The 23,169-nt window shown below is 37.5% G+C and overlaps 2 protein-coding genes across 3 annotated transcripts; one reads left to right on the top strand and one right to left on the bottom strand.

Moving 5' to 3' along the window:
• Positions 1-4,631: 4,631 nt before the first annotated feature.
• LOC131335118 (SNF1-related protein kinase catalytic subunit alpha KIN10-like) lies at positions 4,632-12,939 on the top strand. Of its 2 annotated transcripts, none has more exons than XM_058370328.1 (11): positions 4,632-4,853; positions 5,646-5,861; positions 6,602-6,786; positions 6,864-7,046; positions 7,178-7,309; positions 8,408-8,593; positions 9,277-9,366; positions 9,602-9,685; positions 10,320-10,460; positions 11,712-11,951; positions 12,624-12,939. In XM_058370328.1, the coding sequence occupies exons 2-11, from the start codon at positions 5,672-5,674 to the stop codon at positions 12,735-12,737; spliced, it is 1,545 nt and encodes a 514-aa protein (XP_058226311.1). In that variant the 5' UTR covers positions 4,632-4,853; positions 5,646-5,671; the 3' UTR covers positions 12,738-12,939. The 2 variants fall into 2 exon arrangements, with proteins under 2 accessions (XP_058226311.1, XP_058226310.1); XM_058370327.1 differs by having other exon boundaries at positions 4,676-4,853; positions 5,663-5,861.
• A 3,205-nt stretch (positions 12,940-16,144) lies between these two features.
• LOC131335116 (ethylene-responsive transcription factor ERN2-like) lies at positions 16,145-18,767 on the bottom strand. Its single transcript, XM_058370326.1, has one exon. It carries the CDS (start codon positions 17,502-17,504, stop codon positions 16,305-16,307), a length of 1,200 nt encoding a protein of 399 aa, XP_058226309.1. The 5' UTR covers positions 17,505-18,767; the 3' UTR covers positions 16,145-16,304.
• Between the last annotated feature and the right edge of the window lie 4,402 nt (positions 18,768-23,169).

Genomic DNA, 23,169 nt, shown 5'->3' with positions numbered 1-23,169 from the left:
CCAAAACCAATGTCGTCTAGGTCTTGTTTGCCTTCTCAATTTGAATGATTTTGGTGAAATTATACAATAATCCGGGAGCATTGTCACGTGGTCTAAGTGTATGGATACCACAAAAACATGTGGTTGTAAAGTGGTCCGGAGTACCACGTGGCGATACTCTCGGACTCGTGATTTTGAAGCCCATGTAATGGTTCATGCTAGGCTGGAATGCTTATTTTTAAAATACTCCACTCTGACCCCGGAGTAATTTACAGAGAGACGTGGATTAATTTAGACGCATCTCGACTAGTTATAATTCCTTGTACCAATCTAACAATTCCTCATCTTTGAAGCAGCCGATGAAGTAAGAACCGAACATCAAGAGGAGCAGGATTGAAAGTGTTCATCCAAAGCAACTATGTATGTAGATTGCTCAAGGGTGGATGCGGCCCCCTTGAGCTTTTAACCTAAGAACAAACCCCGGCATCGAAGTCGGTAACGTTTCAAGCAGATGGAGATCGGAGCCTGTTAACTTTCTCTCTGCAACTTGTAAGAATTCTAAGTCTCATTCGTCTACCGGTAGCTTTAGCTTTTCTCCGAAACCTTAAGTTGGTCACAAAGTATAACAAGTTTGGGGAAGTCTACAATTCAGCAAAAGTCTCAATCTAAAAGCAACAAGTACGGAGAAGGATCGGCTCCCGAATATGCCAAAATGAAGGCGTAGTGCTTTTGAATGGAACCTGAATTTCTAATCCAACAACAGTTTGCAACCACATACGCAACCTTCGCGTAAAATAGGATTTCCTGCGGTGGAAAACTGCTTGGCACAAATCTGCAAGTCTTACCACTTGGCTATCTTTTGTTCTCGCGATGTTGCTCTCTTTGATTATGCATGCCGTAGTTCTCTTCTTATCACTTAATCAGCAGTTCTTCAGAAAAACTGCAAACCAAATATCGATATGCGACCCCTTGCTGCAGAATTTTAGGAGACTCGATCGAATCGCTTACTATGCATGGAGAGGTGACCGAGGCTACCGCTTTGCTTCCATCCCTGGTTACTGAGGGACGCGATGCTCGGAAACCACTTGGTGTCGAATTTTTACGTAATGTAGAAGCAGATTGTACAGATTATGTTCCGATGTCTCTAACATGTACTACTAGTTTGAACAAAATCTTTTGAAATGCTAGTTTCATTCCTCTAAGTGATCAAACCAATCTAATCCTCCATGAATTCGAGTGTAGTTTGGGTACAAGTACAGTTTGTTTTCTCCTCGGATTTGATAAGAATTGAAGAAGTTCTTGTCCGGTTTCCGATCCTCCAGGTTTGAGCCGTTGCAGGCCGGCCTATCTCAAGTCCGCAACAATGGTCGGAACAAATCATGTTTTCAATTTCTCAGGAAAGTATTTACTTTATTTGGGGCTGAGGAATGGGATAAGGTTTAAGAAAATAATCTGATGCGTCACTTGGTCATCATCCTTGAACAAACGAATAGCAAAGTCATGGCTTGATCCTCGTCGTTGAAATTCCAATTTTCACTTTTGAAGTTAGATTAGATTTCCATGTGTGTATTTAAGGGGAAAAAATCGTATCACTCACCGGATAAAATGTGACACGAACCGAGAATACAAACATTTCAGGCCTGTGTAATTACTAGTAATTGTTTGTGCCTAAAGACACGGCGTAATGTTTTTTAAACATAGTCTAAATGAAGTATCAAATCCCAAATTTTTAAAGTTTTTTGTGTGTGGATACAACAGTTCTTTTTAACGCCATCTCACATGAGGTGAGTCTCAAATATGCGTATGGTCTCATCTCATACGAGAGGAGCATTACAAATAATTATGAATTAGAAAAAATTCGCTTCTCAAATTCACTTCTCCCAACAAATCAACTTATCGGAAATTTTCATTTTAAGAATAAGCTTCAAACATAGTCCATCTGACCAAATTCATAAAATAGTCTAACACAACAAATATTATCAAATCTATTTAATTCTGTTCGTTGCATTCAGGGATAACATAAGAGATATTAAGAATGTATAATCATACGGACACTCATATTGCACTTGTTTCTTTAACTGACCTAGAAAAATAGAAAAACAAAATAGTTCCAAGATTACATATAACCAAGTAAGGAGTAGAGTTTCTACCCAAAAGGCTCCAACAAAAAACCAACAATCTTCAATCACAGACAGATCATAAAACTCCAAATCATCCAAACCAACAGCTCAAGTTATATTGAACAACAATTTTGTTTGCTTACCTATTAGTCAAAAAGAAAAAGAATCTGATGCGAAGAATTACTATTGGCCGCAAAGAATTACTCATGTCTGCAAAATTTTTACTCCTGACCGCGAAGAATTACTCCTGACTCGAATAATTACTCCTGGCCGTGAATAATTACTATTGGTCACAAAGAATTACTCCTGGTAGTAAAAAATTACTCCTGATCGCGAAGAATTACTTTTGGCTGCACAAAATTACTCTTGGCCGCAAAGAAATGCACTTGGCCGTATCGAATTGGACTTGACCGCATTGAATTACTTTTGGTCGCATCGAATTGAACTTGGCCGCATCGAATTGCTCTTGGCCCTATCGAATTGCACTTGGCCGCATCGAATTGCACTCGAATGCGGCTAAAAGCAATTCGATGAGGCCAAAAGCAATTTGATGTGGCTAAGAGTAATTCGATGTGGCCAAAAGCAATTCGACGCGGCCAAGTGCAATTCGATGAGGTCAAAAGTACTTCTTTGCGGCTAGGAGTAATTTTTTTGTAAAAACTTCTAATCTCAGCCATATATTGGCTTCAATGTTGGAGATGGAGAGTCTTTTTTTTGTGTTCCCAAAACGCTCTCCGATATATATATATATATTTCAAATTAGCACATAATCTGAAAAGTTTTGGTATTTTTCTCTATTTTTTTTTGAAAAATCACAGAGACATTAATATACAATTGTTATGAGTAAATAAACTTATACGGCAATTGTGTAATATGTGCAAAAAATGTAAACACTTTATTGAAGGAGAAGCATGAGCCGAAACTATTGGATCAAAGTAATCATTCATTACAATTTACAACAATTTGTATTTTGTTAAGTATGGATGAGTTCTACACCCTTATGTTATGTATTATAGAAAATTAAGTTAAATAAGAAAAAATTAACTCCAATGCAGAAATACAGACACATGTATATTTTCGTTGACTTTCAACTCAATGAAAGCAAAAATGAAACTATGACTTAGGCCCCATTCCGGAAACAGAAATAAGTACTTATTTTTTAAAAAGGCAATTTTAAACTCAAAAATCATGTGTTTACATAAATAAATTTTCTATCAATATGGATCTTATTTGATAGATCTCATTGAGATCTTTTATACGGTGCAAAAAAAAATTAAAAATTATTTTTCATTTACATTATTTTTGAATTTGAAAATGTGAAATAAGTACTTATTTTTTAAGAAGGTGTTCTGGAACGGAGCCTTAGAATCAAGATGCAACAAAATCAGTACATTTGCTGCCACCAACATATTGTAATGAATCAAATACCCAAATATATAATTAATTAGTTTTTCCACCTCAATCACTCAACTAACTAAACATTTAGCAATCTGAATACATTTTAAAAAATGACAAGAGACACCCCACCCCCCCCCCCCCCCCCCCCCCCCCACACACACACACACACACACACACACACACAGAGCTAAACATATGTGCGTGAGAGAAAACAATTTTAGATTCAAAATTGGAATCCGTTTTTGAATTAACGTGTGAGGGATAGAGAGACAACCCTAAATCACGGTAACCATCTTTTATTGATAACTGTTAGGAAAGTAAGAAAAAATTGAAAATATGGAATCAAAATAAGATTAGGAAACATCGATTTTAGTTTTTATTTCATCATTCTTCTAAATATTTATCCTTTCCAAATATATTTCTAATCTTACTATCTGTAAATTTCAACCATAGAAAAAATATGTACAAATCTAAGAGTCCAAAATATGGAGAATTCAAAAATCGCTGCTCCATATTATATAGATTAGCAACTAGAGGCCCGGGGTACACGGGATGAATGTGCAAGCTGAATTTTAACGAAATTCGATCAAACAATAAATGAGAAGCATTTGTGCATATTTTGATCGACTTTTACCGGTTTTTGTCAAAATTTGTTCAATGATGTATTAACGTATTGTTACATATAACCAACAATTAATTAGATTCCATAAACTCGTTTCAATTAATTCCCAGAATATTGGAAATCTTATATTATATTCATAAATCTTTACAAATAATAGTGTTATGTTTTAATCAAAAAGTAAAACCCTTTATGCATATTTTTTTTGCACTTGTCAATCTCACGACAATTTGTCATTTAAGAGTTGTCGTCTCAATAAAAAACATTCAAATGTAGAAACTATCATCCCAATAAAAATATTCGCATGGAACATATTTCCGGGTCAAAGAAATCACCTTTCTAATTATTTCAATTTTAAAATCCTTTAAATTACTGTGAAGAGTAAAAAAAAAAATTACGCAAAAAAATATTTTTCTGATTTGAATACAACACGAATTTTATAAATAAAAATAAAATCAAGAGACAAAGAGAGATTAATAAAAGGTAGACATAGCTGATAAAATAAAATAAAAAACAGAATCATCTGAAAAGGTAAGAAAAAGGCATGAAAAAAGATTCGAGGCTAACACAACTGGCGCTGATAGAGAGAGAGAGAGAGAGAGAGAGAGAGAGAAAGAAGAGCACTGAACATTTGAGCCATTCGTCTTTCTCCGGCACCTGAATTAATTAAAAATATGTATATGTATGTGCAGACCTGATCGCAAAACTACGATTAGGTCAACCTCCATTATTACTCCGTAAGTCAATCTCCATTTTATCATTGAATTTTTTTTGCTTCGTTGAGTTGGATTTTGTTTTCGGAGCTCAGATCTGTGGCGTTTAGGTATGTTTGGATTTCTACTGATTGGAAAGTTGATAGCTTTCTAGTATTATTTCCGAGAAATTGAGTGCATATCGGTTAGGGTTTATGTTCGGTGCTACTTTCCCCTATTTTTGGTTTCTGATGTTCATTTTCTTTTCTCACAGGTTCATCTATATCAGAAATTGGTCCCTGTTGTTGTTATTACTTTTTTTACGTATAGTTGAAAAGGCTACTAGATGTTAATGCCTGTGAAAAATTCAGCTCTATCGATTGTCAGCAGAAATAAGAACCATCTGATTTATGTTAGAAACTTAGAAGTCAAGTCCCTTATGTAGGCCAAAGGAAAGAACTCGGTCAATACATATTTGTTTAGCCATTGGAGATCAGATTTTTTTCGTCAACTTGAAGTACCATTGAGTTGCAATTTCGCTAGCTTGTTTTGTTGGGAAACCTCGGGCAAAATTCTTTAAAGTGGTTTCTCCCGACTTAAATACATATTCGACAAGTTTTGTACGTGGTAGGACAGTAGGTCCAGTCTGTAGTTCAATTTGAATGTAGCTGCAATGCTAAAATGTGGTTTTCTGGTCGATTGTCTTATGTTTTCCCTAAAAATGGGAGGTTTTTGAAGGTTGCGATTTTAATATTTCGGCATTTTACATTATCTGCCTAGAATTCGTCTATATCCATTTTATTTGGATGCTTACTTTGTGTAATGCTCGGTGAACAGTTGGCGATATACTTCAGGATAAGAAAATGGATGCATCCGCTGGTCATGGGAGCGGTAGCGCGGATATGTTCTTACGGAACTACAAGCTCGGAAAAACTCTTGGTATTGGCTCATTTGGTAAGGTGAAAATTGCAGAACATGCTCTGACAGGACACAAAGTTGCTATCAAGATTCTTAACCGTCGCAAGATAAAGAATATGGACATGGAAGAAAAAGGTGTGGTTATGGTTTTTAATAATTGGGTCATGAAAGCATGCAGTTGTTCAGCATTTTCGTTATATATATATATATGAGGAATTTTCAAGTGAGGGATCCCTCATTTTAACAAAATGAGGGACTTTCATTTCCCGATCAAATTTTGAAAATCCGAACCGTTCAATGTGTGCAGAATGTAATTTTAAGGGTCCCCGCGAGAAATCAGCAAAAAAAATGACCGGGAAGGGCGTCATCCAAGCAGTTTTTTTTGAACCGTTCAATGAAAACTGCTCGGATGAAGCCCTTCCCGGTCATTTTTTTTGCTGATTTCTCACGAAGACCCTTAAAATCACGTTCTGATCACTTTGAGCGGCTCGGATCATTGAAATTCAATCGGGAATGGGAGTCCCACATTAAAATTAATAAAATAAGGGATCCCTCACCGGAACCTAACTCTATATATATATATATCATATATGTTAAAAAGGAGAAGACCAAATGCTGGAAAATGATTGCGCTGTGGTGATAAGTTGTAACTATCGTCAGCCAAGGATTGAAATGGAAATATGATAAATGCTACACGGAAGCTATTCATATAGTAGATTTTTTCTTGGTTTGTGGTACCTCATCAACTAGCTCGAACTTGAACTAAAGGTTCATGACATCTTTTCTTCCTCTGACGCAGTCACCATAGATTCTTTGTATTCATTGCCACGGGATTTGGATTTTGATATGAGATCCTTGTGGTTCAAATTTTACAGTTAGAAGAGAAATCAAGATATTGAGGTTGTTTATGCATCCTCACATTATACGACTTTATGAAGTCATAGAGACACCGACTGATATTAATGTGGTGATGGAGTATGTGAAGTCTGGAGAGCTTTTTGATTACATTGTGGAAAAAGGTCGGCTACAGGAGGAGGAAGCTCGCAAATTTTTTCAGCAGGTAAATGTTTCTTATTATAAGGTAGCTTTCCCTCCAGTTATTGTTTAATTGAATTGTATCCTTGTACTTCGAAACAGATAATTTCTGGTGTAGAGTATTGCCACAGGAATATGGTGGTTCATAGAGATCTTAAGCCTGAGAACCTGCTTTTGGATTCCAAGTGCAATGTCAAGATTGCTGATTTTGGTTTGAGCAATATCATGCGGGATGGTCATTTTCTAAAAACAAGTTGTGGAAGCCCAAACTATGCTGCCCCAGAGGTGTATATCCTTCCTGGGAATAGAGTTTAAGACAGAAGTACATTTTTGAGGTTTTCCATATGAATCATGTATGCACTTTCTAAAATAACTGTTGTCTCTCCCTACTCTAACATACACTTCAACTTTTATAGGTTATATCTGGTAAATTGTATGCTGGGCCTGAGGTAGATGTATGGAGCTGTGGGGTCATCTTGTATGCTCTTCTCTGCGGCACGCTTCCTTTTGATGACGAAAACATACCTAACCTTTTTAAGAAAATAAAGGTACATAAAATACTCTAATTGATATTAGCATCTGTCATCATTGCCATGTCTTTGTTGTCCTTGTAGAGTTCCTGAAATGGTTGTGCCTTAGGGCTGCGGCATTGTTTGGTAGCTGTGGTTTGAGTTTTTTATTTTCAATTTGAAAGTCTGTTTTGTTACTATCACCACATTATCTGTGTTACTTTCTGGGTTTGGACGTTGGAGTGAGCTTTGTCGGCTGTTACACCTAACCTTTGACTTTTCTTGACCTGGTCGCGTGTATTTCAAAATAATTCACTGTCCTTTCAAGACATCAAACTACTCTTTTCGAAAGGACAAGTAGTTGTTCACACTGACAAGTGCATGTCTTTCTTGTGGTGGCCTAACCTTCCTATCAAAACCTTCCTATCAAAACTTCACTGTTTGGTTAGAGTTTTGTACTCTCCGTGATAACTCAAACCTTCTAGTCACGCCTCTAGTTTCTCTAAAGGTCTTCATTTAGCCATCTTTGATGGCTGAATTGCCTTTTGAGTGCCTAGCTACCGTTTTATTGCAGAATTAGTTTGTAGGAAGTGTGTATCAGGTTTAACATCGGATACACGGATGGTTTTCATCTGCTGATTCAAATCTGGTTCGGGAGTGGAGATTTTTGGAGGCTGTTTGGGGAATTAAGCATAATGTCTATCGAAGTCAAGACAGTGAGTCTCCGTAAGCATAAATTGATTTATGTTGGACTTCTATTTCTGTAGTGCTATGGAAAGAGTCTGCAACGAAGCGTATGCATATCTGGAGATACTTACCATCATATGATTCTCAGCATTCATACTTATTTCCTCTCTCCAAACATAGAAGAAAGGAAAAAAGAGACTACAAAACTGAACTTAAAAGGAAATAAAGAAAACAACTTCAAAATTTTCTGTCTTTATCAGTTCACATGTGGCCAAGAATGGTTTTTGTTGGAGTCATGTTATGGTATTTGAGATTCTAGGCTCCCACTTGTACTCTTTAACCCCACATCTTTATTAAGTTTTGCTACAGTAATTTCTTGACTTCTCTGGATTAATATCGTAGATAGTTGTTGCAACCGTTCCATCAAACCCTTTGTTTATTGTCCTTCAGGGTGGGATATACACTCTCCCCAGTCATTTATCTGCTGGCGCTAGGGATTTGATTCCAAGGATGCTTGTGGTTGATCCTATGAAGCGAATGACTATTCCTGAGATTCGTCAGCATGTGTGGTTTCAAGCTCACCTTCCTCGCTATTTAGCTGTGCCCCCACCAGATACAATGCAACAAGCAAAAAAGGTTTGGGAGAACTTAGAATCTCTATGCCAACCAGAGCTACATTATATGTGCTGTTTTTTTTTTCATGTGTTGTGTTTCGTATTAGTTGGTCTGATATTTTATGATTGACATGAAGGGGGGGTCTAAGTATCTTGTGGTTGGATTTGGAGGCTTTGAACTGAAGGCACATTTGCAATGTACAAAAAGTTTGAGTACTTGGGGAGGATGGGGTGGAGCTGGGCAGTTAGTAGTTGTAATAATCTTTGTGCAAATAGTGTCCCAGTTAGGGTGGAATCTAGATAATTCCTATTTCTTCGTTATATTTTTGATATCCACCTATTATCTTATATGATACTCTCGCATCTAAGATGCACATTGCTCATTAAAACTAAATCTAAGCTAGAATTCTTAAAATTAAATGCTTCAAGCCAAATTTATTCTCTTCAGATCTATCAAATGGCGACCTTATAGTTCATGAACTTACTTTCACAATTTACCTTTTATCTAACGATCCTAGAAATTTCAATGTGGATATTGATGATTCCAATTCTTTCCTAACATTCGGTAGAAAAGTTACACATTCTAGGAAACTTATCAGGCATATTGGCCTAACGGCTGATCAAGTAAGATAGTGTAACTGGTTTTTTATATGTTATTTTTGCTCTGTATCTTTGGGTAAGCTGATTGAATTATCTCAATTGCAGATTGATGAGGATATTCTTCTAGAAGTTGTTAAGATGGGATTTGACAGGAACAGCCTTGTTGATTATCTTCGCAATCGAGTACAAAATGAGGTAGCCATTGATGGTTTTTAAATCTGTCTCCTCCATTATAGAGGTAATGTCACTGCTTGGTGCAATGGTTGAACGTGTGGGTTCGAGTCTGGACAGCCGCATCATGCAAATAAAGTGGAAGTAGGGCTGTACCCAGTCTCCTAGTACCCTGAATCAACAAGACAATCATTGGGCAATGACCACTGTTTTAGTTTTGAAATGGTGGATCCTCATTGTTTTCTTGGCCATGTTGCAGGGTACCGTTGCATACTATTTGCTATTGGACAACCGTTTCCGTCCTTCCAGTGGCTATCTTGGAGCTGAGTTCCAGGAATCTATGGTGAGCTACCAAATATGGGGCTCTCAACGTTTTGATATGTCTTTTAGTCTGCTGTACTTGTTATTTTACATTCTTCCTTCATTTAATGAAGAACCATCAGTTGCGAATCTTGCGATTGCATATGAAGGGAATCACATTAAAGGTTGACTGGTTCAAATGCCAAAGCGTAGCAGATCTGATTGACTAATAACCATGTTATTGTGGCTCGTGTCTTTTTAGATGATATTTTATGTTTCCTTTATTCGAAGCATGTGTGGCATAGGCTATTTATGAGCTATGTACGATGTGGCCATGTCTGATTCCAGAATTGGAGACTAGGTCACTAGGATTCTCTATCATGTCCCAGAACAAAACTTGGGTCCCCCAAAAAATAGGAATCAAGACACAGAGAATTGGTTGAAATAGTATTCTGTAGGAGTGATATAGTTGATTGGTGGGGTTATATTCCCACCCTACACTGGAGTATATCAGAACAGTCCAACTCAATGGGGATTAATCCTACTATGAAACATGGGCAGTCTGAATTGAGGTTTATCTTCGTAGTCATAGATTGTCCTTTTTATACTCTCTACGTTTACTTTACATCAAATTAATATGATGAACTTGTTTATCAGAATGTTTTGCTTATATGTAGGAATATGGTCTCAACCGCATGAGTCCAAATGATTCTGCTGCTTCTACTGTTGGGCCACGTTCTCCAGGATACATGGAGTATCAAGGAATGGGCTCCAGACCCCAGTTCCCAGCTGAGAAGAAATGGGCTCTTGGCCTTCAGGTAAAGTTTTTCTAGTATGACCTTAATGAGGTTAGAGATTGAACTATGGATGACAACGGTTCGGTTCAGTTCAGTTTGGCTTTTAGAGAAAAACCAAAACCGTAACAGAAATCACCAGGTTTCTTTTTATCTAGTCCATAACCAACATCGTCGGGGACCACCAATGGTTAACATATTTAATACATGTCTCATAGACAACAACACATAATAGAAAACTAGTAGAAAAAAAAAGGCTAAAAAAGCTTTAGCAGGTAATTCATTATCCATGATCAAGATTGATTAAAATGAATAAAGTTCACCTCGGGAAAGTTCTCTGATTATGTGAATCATATAAAGACGAAACAGATACTGAACTGGCTAGTTTTTTCAAATTGAAAACCAAAACCGTAATAGTGGTTACAAAGTCGGTTAAAAACCATTTTGATCAGTTTGGTTTAGGTAACCGTTGGTGCGAGTGAGATTTTAGATGGAAGATGTAAAAAAAAAAAAAAAAAACAGACTCGTTATGCGTGAAACTTAAATGGAGTGATTGAGTTGTTTGGCATGCCTTCTGTGATTGTGTAATACTCAGTGTTCTAAAACTCGGTATTCCTCGCCGAGTACTTGGCAATTACTGGCTCTAAGTTGCCTGGCCGAGGGGACTAATCCCCTACTCGGTGGGCATTACTCGCCGACTAACGCCGAGTACTCGCTCCAAGGTGCCTGGCTGAGCGAGTACCGAGTAGCGAGTTTTAGAACACCGGTAATACTTACGTCTGCATCTGGTTCTTCAGTACTGATATCTCGTAGGGTAAGATGATTAATATGATTCGCTTGAACCCGTTAGTGGTGTAAGAAATCTGGGCAATTTTAGGAATCCCTTTGGCCCCATCCACTTGCTCAGAAAAGAAAGGTAAGTATAGGAATATCTAACACGTGCAGATTTTGTACATTTAGTTAGCAAGAAAATTGTGGAGCCCTAATCTTTAACTTTCTTGCGAGGACTAGTTTTCTCTCAAAACTGTCTAGCACAATGTATGAGATTTTCTGGGGGGTTTATAAGTAAACTAGTTCCCCATACAATTAAGATGCAAAGCAAATATCAAACACATTGCGTAAAATATATTTTCTTTTCCTTTGCTTTACTAAATTTCTGCACTTTCAGTGCACAAAATTATTGGGGCAGGGTGAATGCTTTCTTATCGTTGACCAATCTAGATATAGTAATTTTGAGTTGATATTTTTGATTCTATTGCCCTTTTTTTTGGACAGTCTAAGGCACATCCTCGTGAGATAATGACCGAGGTTCTCAAAGCTTTGCAAGAGTTGAATGTGTGTTGGAAAAAGGTTGGGCACTATAACATGAAATGCAGGTGGATTCCTGGCATTCCCGGACATCATGAAGGCATGATCAATTGTATGCAAAGTAATCATTACTTTGGGGATGAATCCACTATCATAGAGAATGACGGTGTTAATAGCTCACCCAATGTGGTCAAGTTTGAAGTGCAGGTAAATTACCCCCTATTCTATTCCTTAATTGTTGCAATCTTCTACAAACTCTAGAAGTCGTATCGCTATCTATATAATGGAAAAGCAAAAACTCTTTTCTTGCTTCTGGGATATTTGGCCCATACCTTTGTTATGCATGCCCTTTTTAAAAGTGAAACCAGTGTTTCTGAGTTATTTTTGCTTTTCTTTTGGGAAAAGTATGCTGGGACTAGATAACACAATTGGATTTAGCTTGGCATATAGTATTAGTCATTCAAAATTTTGAGTATGCTGTATGGGAATGTTGGATATCAACACCCCGATAATATAAACTTAAGTGCATTAAATTGTCCCCTTGAAAAGTTAAAAATCCCGAAGTTTAGTAACAAAAAGAGATGGAGGAAGTATCAACATGGTAGCTGCAATTTTGGAAAGCTACCAAACTCGCAATGATCAACCTGGTAATTTTGTCCGTGCATGACAAGAGTGGGATGGGACATTCTAGTATTAAACACGATAAAAAGGATTGTTGTTGAAAATATGGGTCAGCCATAAGTACTTTAATTGTTGCTTTATCCAGCATGCTGTTTCGTCACATTTGTCCTTCGATTATGTTCTCCTATTGCATTTTCCTCTACTGCAACCCTGAACATAAATCTGAACTGGTGGGTGTTTTGAATTTGCATTTTGCAGCTTTACAAAACTCGCGAAGAGAAATATCTGCTTGATCTACAGAGGGTTCACGGCCCACAGCTTCTATTCCTTGATCTTTGTGCTGCTTTTCTCGCTCAGCTCCGGGTTCTGTAAATTTAGAAACTCGATTTAACTTGATCTCTGTATATGTAACCTATATTTCTGTTCAGTTGTATGCGCTCTGAGCCAATCTCGGTAGAGTTGTGGGCTTCTGCTGTGAGCATCCCTGTCATTTTCAACTTGCATCTTTGGTTATTAAGCCGTAGGACCATACAGATTCCTAATGGATTATGGAATGGAGGGATATTTTTTTATTTTCGTTCCTCTTCGGATCGTCAGAGGACTGTATGGAAGGGGGCCGTAATTGATAGGTTGATTGTATATGCTAACATTAGATGTTTGTTTTCCTTAAACCATCAAGCAGTGGCAGAATAATCAAAAGCAGCCCACCACACCGGCAAACATGACCAGACTGTTATTGGACTGATCTGGTTGAGTTTACAAGTAGCTAGACTCTTTTATCTCCATTGCAGTAGTAAGACGCAATTTATGGTGTTGTATCTGTTTAGGGCAGTGTCTTCTACACCATATTCACTTGGTTAATTAACGGTATACAAGCCGGGGAGGCTGTTGCCCCTTAAAAGGACAGCACAGTACAGTGCTTATCTCAACCATGCAAAAGTATTTTGGATGATCCGAATTCTAAAAGAACTCTTCTAGGAAAGAGCTCTTTCTTGGAAGGGTTTTTAAAAAATGCGGACCATTGATTGCCGAGACGAACAGTCCGGATGAAGCGCTTGGAGGGACAACAGGCTCCCCGAGTTTCTATCCGTGGGCTTAGTCTTCGACCTAATTGTTTGACTGGGTATGAGATCGAACTAGATTATTCATCGGAGAGTGAGAATCTTCCCGGGTGATGATTTTTCGTTTTAGAATTTGTATTTTCTATTTGTAGACTTTGATATGCAGTATGTCATTACCCTTTTAAAAAATTCTCACTACAAAATCCACGATCTCATTCCATATCGCCCGAAAATGAGTTCGTATTTCTTGTACGTCAGATACAGATCTCATATATTCGATGACTGTTCCCAAAAAAATAAAAATAAAAATGAGCTTCTCCTCTCAATTCCATACTGACCTCCGTTTCTATGGAAAACGTAGGCTTCGCTCTTTTTTCCTTTCCAAAAACTAACCTCCAAAACTTTTGATTGTATCGTCATTTCTTTTAAAAAGTTTTATCTCATAAACTTCTAACTGCTTCGCCGTCATCTGTGGTTTTTCCGTTTTTGGTGATTATTTATTTATTTATTCCTTTTTGGATGTAGATAGGGTACATCTATTCAAAAACTTATTACTCCCTCCGTCCGTTTTTAAATGTCCTACTTCGTAACTCCAACTTATTAAAAAAACATCATCATTACACCTTTCACATCAACTTTTTCCTCCATTTTCCCTACTTACCCATCATCATTAACACTTTTACTCACTAACTTTTCAAAATAAAATCTACTTTTAGGGACAAAATAGACAATACACCAACTTTTATCCCCCTAACTTTACAAAATGAACACTTATTAAGGGACAGCCCAAATTGGAATACTGGACACAAAAAAGGGACGGAGGGAGTATTTTTTTTTGTTAAAATGTTAAAAAAAATAGATTAAAGACGAAAAAAATATGCGAACCTATATTACTTTTTTTTTTATAATCTCAAAACAAGTATACCTCTCGTTTTCATGAAATTTCATTGACCACATTTGTACATCGGATTCAACGCCATAATTTTTCGTTATTGGAACTTTTAATAAAGAAATCTTATTATGTAGTTCTACAATAAACTTGCTCTATGTTGGACCTAGTCATGCAATGTGCTTGCGTAAGATGGTGAAAGGTCTTTTTTAAAAATCACGCAAACTGCTAGAATTCGTTAGGCAAGGGCAAAAAGTCTTTGCCGAATTTTTTTTTTTTTTCGACGAACAAGATTGTTCCACATATATTAAAACATGAACAAGTACAACAAAACAAAACCAAAAACACCAAACACCAAGAACAAACAAAAAACAAAAAAGAAAAAGCCGTTCAGCTCCGATGTCATACCCAAGTTCATCTATAGGAAGAAAGACCACGGGCTCTGCTGTCGCTACTGGATCACGCAACATGTTCCCGCCGTAGTACCACCACTAGATCTGCATCTTACCGAAATGTTATGTGACCTAGTGTTGGACCACAGCAAGAATAACTGTGCTTCTCCTAGGCAAGTCCATGGGCAACTGGAAACAAAATTGGTGAAATCTGACCTTGTAATCTAGAGAAATAACACCGTCTCATTTTCAGGAAATATCATTGACCTCATTTGTACATCGAATTCAACACCGGGATATTTCAGTAACCGGCACTTTGAACTTACAATAAACTTGCTCTATGTTGGACCCAGTAGCATAATGAGCTTAGGTAAGATGGTTAAGGATCTTTCGAAAAGTTACGCAAACTACTAAGATTTGTGAGGGCGGAAGTAGAAAGTCTTGCCGGAGTATTATGTGACGTAGTGTGGAACCACAACTATATTAATCGTGTTGCTCTTAAGCGAGTCCATTGGCAACTGGAAACGAAATTGGTGAAATCTAACCTTACAACATAGAGAAGTAACACCCTCTCGTTTTCATGAAATCTCATTGACCTCATCTGTACATCAGATTCAACGCCGTAATATTAACCATAACTAGCACTTTTTAACCATGTGACATCTTATTATGTAGTTCTTACAATAAACTTGCTCTATGTTGGACCTAGTCACGTAATGCGCTTGGGTAAGATGATGAAAGTCTTTCGAAATATTGCGCAAACTACTAAAATTCGCGAGAGTGAGAGCAGGGACGGAGGGAGGTGTGGGCATATGGGGGCCAAGGCCCCCGCTCGGTTTCGGGTTTTTTTTTTCTTTTTTAAATATTATTTTTGTTTTGTTTTGTGAGAACATCTAGGTATTGTATTTTGTATTGAATATTATTTAGACATAAAAATGTGTTCGTTTTTTGTCTCAAAACCCAATTTCTCTCTCTATGCACAGTCTCTCATAAGTTTTTCCTTCAATTATTGATCTCATTTCTTTTTCTATCTCTCTCTACTTACTACCCAAAAAAACCTCCCTCAAAATTTAAACCAAACAAACTATTAGATTCCCGAACCTTCAAATTTCAAAATCGTGTTCATTGGTTGGCCCCCGTGTTTACAAGATCTTGGTTCCGTCCCTGAGTGAGAGCAGGAAGCCCTACCAGAAGATTATGTAACCTAGCGTTGGACCACAACTCTATTGACTGTGCTGCTCTTAACTGGAGCAATTCCCTTGGCAACTGGAAACAAAGTTGGTGAAATCTAACCTTATTAACATAGAGAATTAACACCCTCTTTGCATTTTCTAGGCAATCAGAACCTGTACTTGCCACAAATTTTGGTAGCCATCACCGACATTACCACTGGAATAGTGATGTGCCTAGTCATAAGAAGGTCACTTAGAAAGGATCTTCAGATAAGTTGCAATTATTTATGATAACTGAAAATAAGCCCCAAAAGGGAATTTCTATAAAGTCATGAACATTGAAAATGATGAAAGATAAAATCACTTCTCTTTGGCCGTGCAAAAAGGAATTACTAAATTAAAGATAATAATAACTCTCGAACATTTCAGTTAACAAAACAAATTGGAGGGAGGTCTAGGGAGCTCCAGAGTGACAATTCACACTCTGCATTAGACTCCACATCAGTTAACCCTCCTTCATTTTCCTCCTGTTTTTCTTCCTTCAAACTTTCCCCAGAATTGGTTTCCTCTATCTTCTCCTCGCCTTTCTTGTTTACCCCATTCCGGCCGAGCTTCAACAGTAGACACTCATTAATCCCATTCAAAGCATAAAAAAAAGATGAGAGTTTCCTCTCCCTCATCCTCTTCATCGCTTCTCTAACCATCTCCGGCTCGTCTCCAGTGATCAATTCCTGCTGATCCATAGGCTCTATATTCTCTTCAGCAATCGCAAAAGCAGAATAGTAATTAGGTGATCCAACTTCATCCACAAAGTGGAAATCGAAGGCCCCTAAATCACTCCCTTCTTCTTCCATTTCCCCTCCAATATTTCCATCACTACTGGAATCCTCAGTTACCTCACTACATTTATAACATGAATCAACATCTTCTCTCACCTCAAAGTTCTCTCGCTCAGTTGAAAATGACCTGATACTTGTGGTAATACCGGGCACAGGATTCTGTGTCCCCACACCCCAATTTACCCCGAATTGCACTATTCTATCTCGAGATTCGTATTTTTCAAAAGACTCGCTAGACACTTCATTAGGATAGGGGGACAAATTTTCTTCGGGATCAGTAAGGAAATCTGAGATTTGGGTATCGGAAAAACCATTTAATTCATCCGTATAGTCCTCTACCTTGTTCTGTTTTTGGTTAATGGGCATAGAAGAAGAATCAGAAGCTAAAGAGTTATGTCTAGCTTTAAGCCTCTGGAGAAGAATATTTGTGATTTTGGATGGAAGAGCAGGGGTTGAAGAAGGGGAGGACGACGAGGGCCAGAAATTGGTGCGAGTATTCGCGCCACGGAGCAAGCACGCAGCCTCGTCATAAGCCCTTGCCGCTTCTTCCGCCGTGTCAAAAGTGCCTAACCAAACTCTAATTTTCTGTATCGTGTCCTTTATCTCCGCTACCCACCTCCCTGACGGCCTCTGGCGGACCCCCACGAATCTCTTCCGAGCTCGCCGGGCTCCCCCAATGGCCGCCACCTCTGCAGCTTCATTCACCATCTCATCCCGAGCTAAGTTTCTTTCATTGGAGCCTTTCTCCTCTACTCCTCCTTCACCAGCCTTCCTCTTTCTACCCATTTCAGAGGCGGAATCAGAAAGGAAAGAAGGAAAAACTAGAAGAAAGAAACTTTCACTGACCAACAAACTCTTTGCATTTTTTTGTTGCTGTGGACAACTCTATGTTGTGTTTAATTTGGTTTTGCGGTGGTTAGATTGTCAAGTATATATAGAGGTAGGAAGATGTTGTCAAGCGGGAGAAGAATTGAAAGGTTCAATGCTTGTTTACATTTCTTCAAGGGCTCTAGCCTCTAGGATTATAACTCAACGGTGACGAAAATATACAGGAGAATCTTTTATTACATATTCGTGTATGGGGGCAACGTAATCACAGTTGACGCAAATATATAAAACGTAATCACAAGTTGCAAATATATAAAACGTAATCACAGTTAAATATTCTGACGAAGTTGCGCGATAGTTTCATAATCAAGCTATTATTCATATTCTTATGAGTGACCAGAAAAATAATATTCACCCATCCAGTATTCAACTTTCTAATATCTTAACAACAGACCCTAAACAGAATTAAGATTGTACAAGGCTTTGTTTGGTTGATAAATATCTACTTATTCTTAAACCCAAGTGGACTTTCAGTTACTGCGGCCTATTACCAACAGCTGCCTAGTGTAGTACCAATTGCCTAGTACCCCAGAACCACTAGGAACATTCCTTGTTACATACACAAGTACAATAAAAAAAAAACCTCAGTGCATATGCTTCGCTTCACGATTTGATTCCTGATTTGGTACAAGACTCACGCAAAAACAATACGAATCTATAGGTCGGGGCAGGGATCAAAGCTCCATATAAGCTAGTTTCATACCTATTAGCCTACGAAGTTTTTATTGTGTTTACGCTAAGTTTGTAATTTCTATTACGTGCAAGTGTCTTTCCTATTATGAACCACGACCACGTGATCAACAACTAACAATAGAAAGCAAACGTCAGTATTGATTTAAGCTTAGATTTTTCAATTTCGCATTGTATCTTTATTATGTAGGTGCATAGATAAAAAGCAAACGTAAATATCGATTTAAGCTTAGATTTTTCAATTTCGCATTGTATCTTTATTATGTAGGTGCATAGATTAATTTTTCAATGTACTTCTTAAATTTGGACGGAAACATTACGATTCACGATTCGATTCGATGCACGATTCAGAGAAAGGTCAATCCGATTCTTGATTCGATTTGCGATTTGACAACCTACTAGGGATCCAAGTAAAATCTTGCTTAAGAACTACCTGACCCATGGCGTATTTCCCTAAGATAATCCAGTTTGATTGTCGCGATTCGAACTTAGAGATACCTTGACCCAACCAAACAGTAGAGTGCCTTCCTTTCTCTTCTATGTTATTAGTTTAAGGCGTAATTCATTTTTAATTGCCAAATATGCAAGCCTCAACTGGTCCTACCTGTTTTTCCCTTGATTTCTTATGTAACTTTTCACGAAAATGGCATTTTGAAATGTTTTGTGAATTATAAATGACTAACCTATGGTGCTAAGGAACTAATAGTTTAAACTCAACATAGTAGTCATCACTGTCTTGAAAGAGACTAATTACACCCTATAAAACTAAAGTATTCAACTGAACCAACGGAAAGGATCCTAACCAACAACCAGTGGAACAAGTCCTAGAGCCCATGGGTAAAAACATATACTATCAAACAAATTTCAAAATAGGATAATGATTAACTGTTTACAGTTTCCTTACCATGAGTAATGACAGCAAATTGACAACATGCCCTAAATCAAATCCCGTATAATAAGAAGGCATATAAAATGCTTAAGCTGTCGACCTTTGAAACGGAAATAGACAAATACACCAAGTTTTTATGCCCTTTCTATAAACAACAAGGGAAAAAGTATACACAACTTAAACGCATAATAATATGGTTGTATACTTTGTATTGGGACCTATCAAAAAGCAATACCCATCAAAATACTCAGTTCTTAGTCATAAGCTGAAACATTATTCTACATAAAGAATCTGGGCAACATCATGAAATGCAAGTGCTCAAAGCCATAAACGCATGCCCTACGACAACAAAAAGAAAAGAAAGAAAAATCAAATAGTTCGCTTTGGATAGTTCACCAGACGATACAAGTTCTTCATCGAATGCTTTTGTCATTACTGATAAAAATCAACAGTCTTTCCAATGTCCAAGAGACGATAATGTTTAAAGCCCCTAATGATGACGCTACCAAGTATTAATTCAAAGGTATATTCTTAAACGTATTTTGATATTCCACTTAGACTGGGTTCATTGAACTTTAAAACTACTATTATTTTCTATTACCCTTTTTTTAATATTCAAATGGGCGTCACACCATTGGCAGAGAAAAAGACTTTTGACAGATTTACTCGGAGTTCATGGTTGTTGGCAAGAGGATAAAAGTAAATAAGATTTCCGGGGAGTTAACCCAGTGAGTTCAAGATTTCTGCTGGCTTCGGCTTTTGATAAACTTTTCCAGTATTTTACATTTTTAAATCGTTCTATATCTACGGGTACATGAACTCCAAACAAAACCAACAGTAAGTATCTAAACATATAGCGATACAGAAGAAACCCCTGTTAATATTACTCATATCAAACCCATTTATAAGAGTATTTTGACAAAATTCTTCACATTTTGTCTTGCCAAAATGGCACACTTTAAATACTCATATAGAAATAAATAGAAAATGCTTTAGGGTATTAGTGTTTTCCGATGGGGTCAAACTTACAACAAGCAAATGTACTTTTCTTAGCAACCATGTCAGCATCTAGCAACAGTGGGCATAGTTTGCATCTTTTGCAGGCTGCGCACCTCATATCATTTATGAATTTATGTATGTAAATATGAAGTTCAATACCAACTCAAGTGTCCCAAATCTCCCAAACAATACGATTAGCATCTCTAGGATCATGTGGCGGGAACAAATTAAGACCTGTGTTACATGGACTCGCACGCGTGTGAATTTTTGTTTTTTTCATCTAAGTTCTACCCTAGGACACGTAGACGGCAATATATTTATATTTCCTAGCATAAGTTTGGTATAACATAGGAGACAATTGTGTTATAAAGTGTCACATAGCACTTCATGCCTATAATTGGAGGTATATGCCTAATTACACGGTACACTTGAACCATTCAATATTTTTTGGGTGAAAATGTCCTTTTACATGTGTCGCCTTTTACATGAGTCGGACATATTCCATATCCTTACCCAAGTTCTAACACAGGTACTCATACATTTAGAAGAAGAGTCCCGGTAACATTGCTTAAGACAAAAAACATAGGAGATTCTGATACAGGTATACACACGCACGTTCTGCTTATGCTGTTTCTACCCTTTCCATATGGAGTTAGATCACGCACAGTGACCAGGCCCGGTAACCATTGTTTTTTAAAAGCTCTCTGTCTCTAGTAAATAGACAAGTGGAAATCAACCAAGAGGTTACTGATAATTTTCAGCAAAAGAAGTTGTGAATTGGTATGGGCCTTATTCTTATCCCTCCACCTGGAAGTACTTCAGTGAACCAAAGGTCTCCCTCACACTGATGTATCATAAATAGGATCCAAGCAACATACTTTTTTTTTTTTTCACAAGTAAAGCAACCTACATGTACAAACATTTGACCTCAATTAGCTTGACAGCGACAGGAACAAAACATCAAAACAATGTTCCTTGATTAATAGTGCTAAAGCATCCAACTCGAAACCAATTGGCAATGAGTAGAGAGGCTACCCAGACTCATATACTATTTCGGAGGTTATAGTTAACTGTTAACCAATGTAGGACAAATTCTAACACTCCCCCACATGTGCGAGCCCTGACCCACACGCGGAGAGATAAACAATGGATCCATAAGGGATCATAATGAACAATGAAACAAGGCGCACTTAAGGCACAAACAATGGGGCAATCAACCAAGAGAATCTTGTCCAAACACCTCCGAAAACCTAGCTGTAATACCATGTTAAAGCATTCAACTCAAAACCAATTAGACATGAGTGGAAAGGCCGCTTAGACTAGTATACTAGTTTTGAAGGAGACAATTAGTGAGACGAACTCCAACACTCCCCCGCACGTGTGACCCTCGCATGTGGAGAGGTAAATAAACGATTCATAACACATAGATCACAACAAACAATGGTGCATTTACGGCACAAATAAGGGGGAACAAATTCTCTGAAACCCTAGCTCTGTTACCATGTTAAAGCATACAACTCGAAACCAATTCATAATGAGGGGAGAGGCTGTCCAGACTCATACTAGTTTTGGAGGTTATAATTAACCAATGTAGGACAAACTCTAACAAATAGCATCCACTAATCAAATCTCTCAGATTGAAAAGTGGCCTTCCTATGAAGTAACAAATCATTCCATTAAATGCCTTTTGTTAAAAGAAAACCACCAGTCTTTCGAAACATCCAAATTATTAGTATCCTAACCTATAGAAATATACCCCATAGTATCATACTATGTGTAACCCGAATCCGTTCATTGTTCTCATTGTCACCTTTCCCATTCCAGCCCATAGCCTAATGATATGTTGTAAATAAAATAATCTCCGACCAGAACAATGTGTTCTAAACAACAGAGACAGAGAGTTGAATGTGTAAGCCCGTTAAGGCTCCGATTTTGCCTTGCATATCATATCTATCAATTGAGTAAACATCATATTGATGCACAATTGCGTGGGCAAATCTTCAAAGCTTTGTTTTGAACTACACTTTCACGACATAATTCAAGTACTTAAATGATATTCATAATCTTTTGCTTCAAAATCCAAATAAAAAAAATGCCAAAGCACCTTTTGACTTTTGAATATGCAATGTCATTTAGCACCATATGACACATGAATATTTTCAGTAACAGTTTATGACCACTACCACTTAAGAGAATCGCAGAACTTGTATTTATAACTGGCATGAGATTATGATTACCAACAAATTTTTCATAGTATACAGGAGCACGGATGCATGCCTTTAGTCATATATACGTCACTTACTGACAATAATCGTACCACATGTATCCATGTATACATGGTGATTGGTGTGATGAGAAAACACTCCCACATGAACCCCCCGGGATTTATAATTTTCATCATATTCTCGCAATAGCAAACAATGACATTCTTAGTATATTTCGTATCTCATTAACTTCCATTCTAAGTTTTAGAGTCTACATTTTGCCAATGTAGGGTGGCTTAATGGTTTTAAGCATTTTTATTTGTTTTATCATTGTATTACTGACAAGTAATAATGGTATCAAGTATCATAGTATGCCACAGAGAGAGAGAGAGAGAGAGAGAGAGAGAGAGAGAGAGTACATTTTCTACGGCCAATGTTCTAAATGGCGCTTGGCGCTAGTAGGGCGGAGACCCACCTCCAAGCGCCAAGCCGCCTAGGCGGCCGCCTAGGCAGCACCAAGCAATTCGGTGTACTTTTTTTTTTTTAACAAACCATTATCCAATCAAACTACATTCTATGTATCCATAATGCAAGTTCAAAGTTCTACATAACCATAATGCAAAGTTTAATGTAGAAACCCAAATGAAATTAAGTAGTAGCAACTAACAAATAAGTTGAATAAGACAATAAGTAGAAATAAACGAGATCGGAGATCCCTAATGCCAAGTTCAAAGTTCATCTCCTTCCTTTAACTCTTCTCCTCCATACCCTTCCAAAACTT

The sequence above is a fragment of the Rhododendron vialii genome, chromosome 8a (assembly GCF_030253575.1).
Source record: "Rhododendron vialii isolate Sample 1 chromosome 8a, ASM3025357v1".
In the NCBI taxonomy this organism is placed as follows: domain Eukaryota; kingdom Viridiplantae; phylum Streptophyta; class Magnoliopsida; order Ericales; family Ericaceae; genus Rhododendron; species Rhododendron vialii.
The sequence above is the reverse complement of the archived record's forward strand: the minus strand, read 5'-3'. Positions and strand labels throughout refer to the sequence as shown.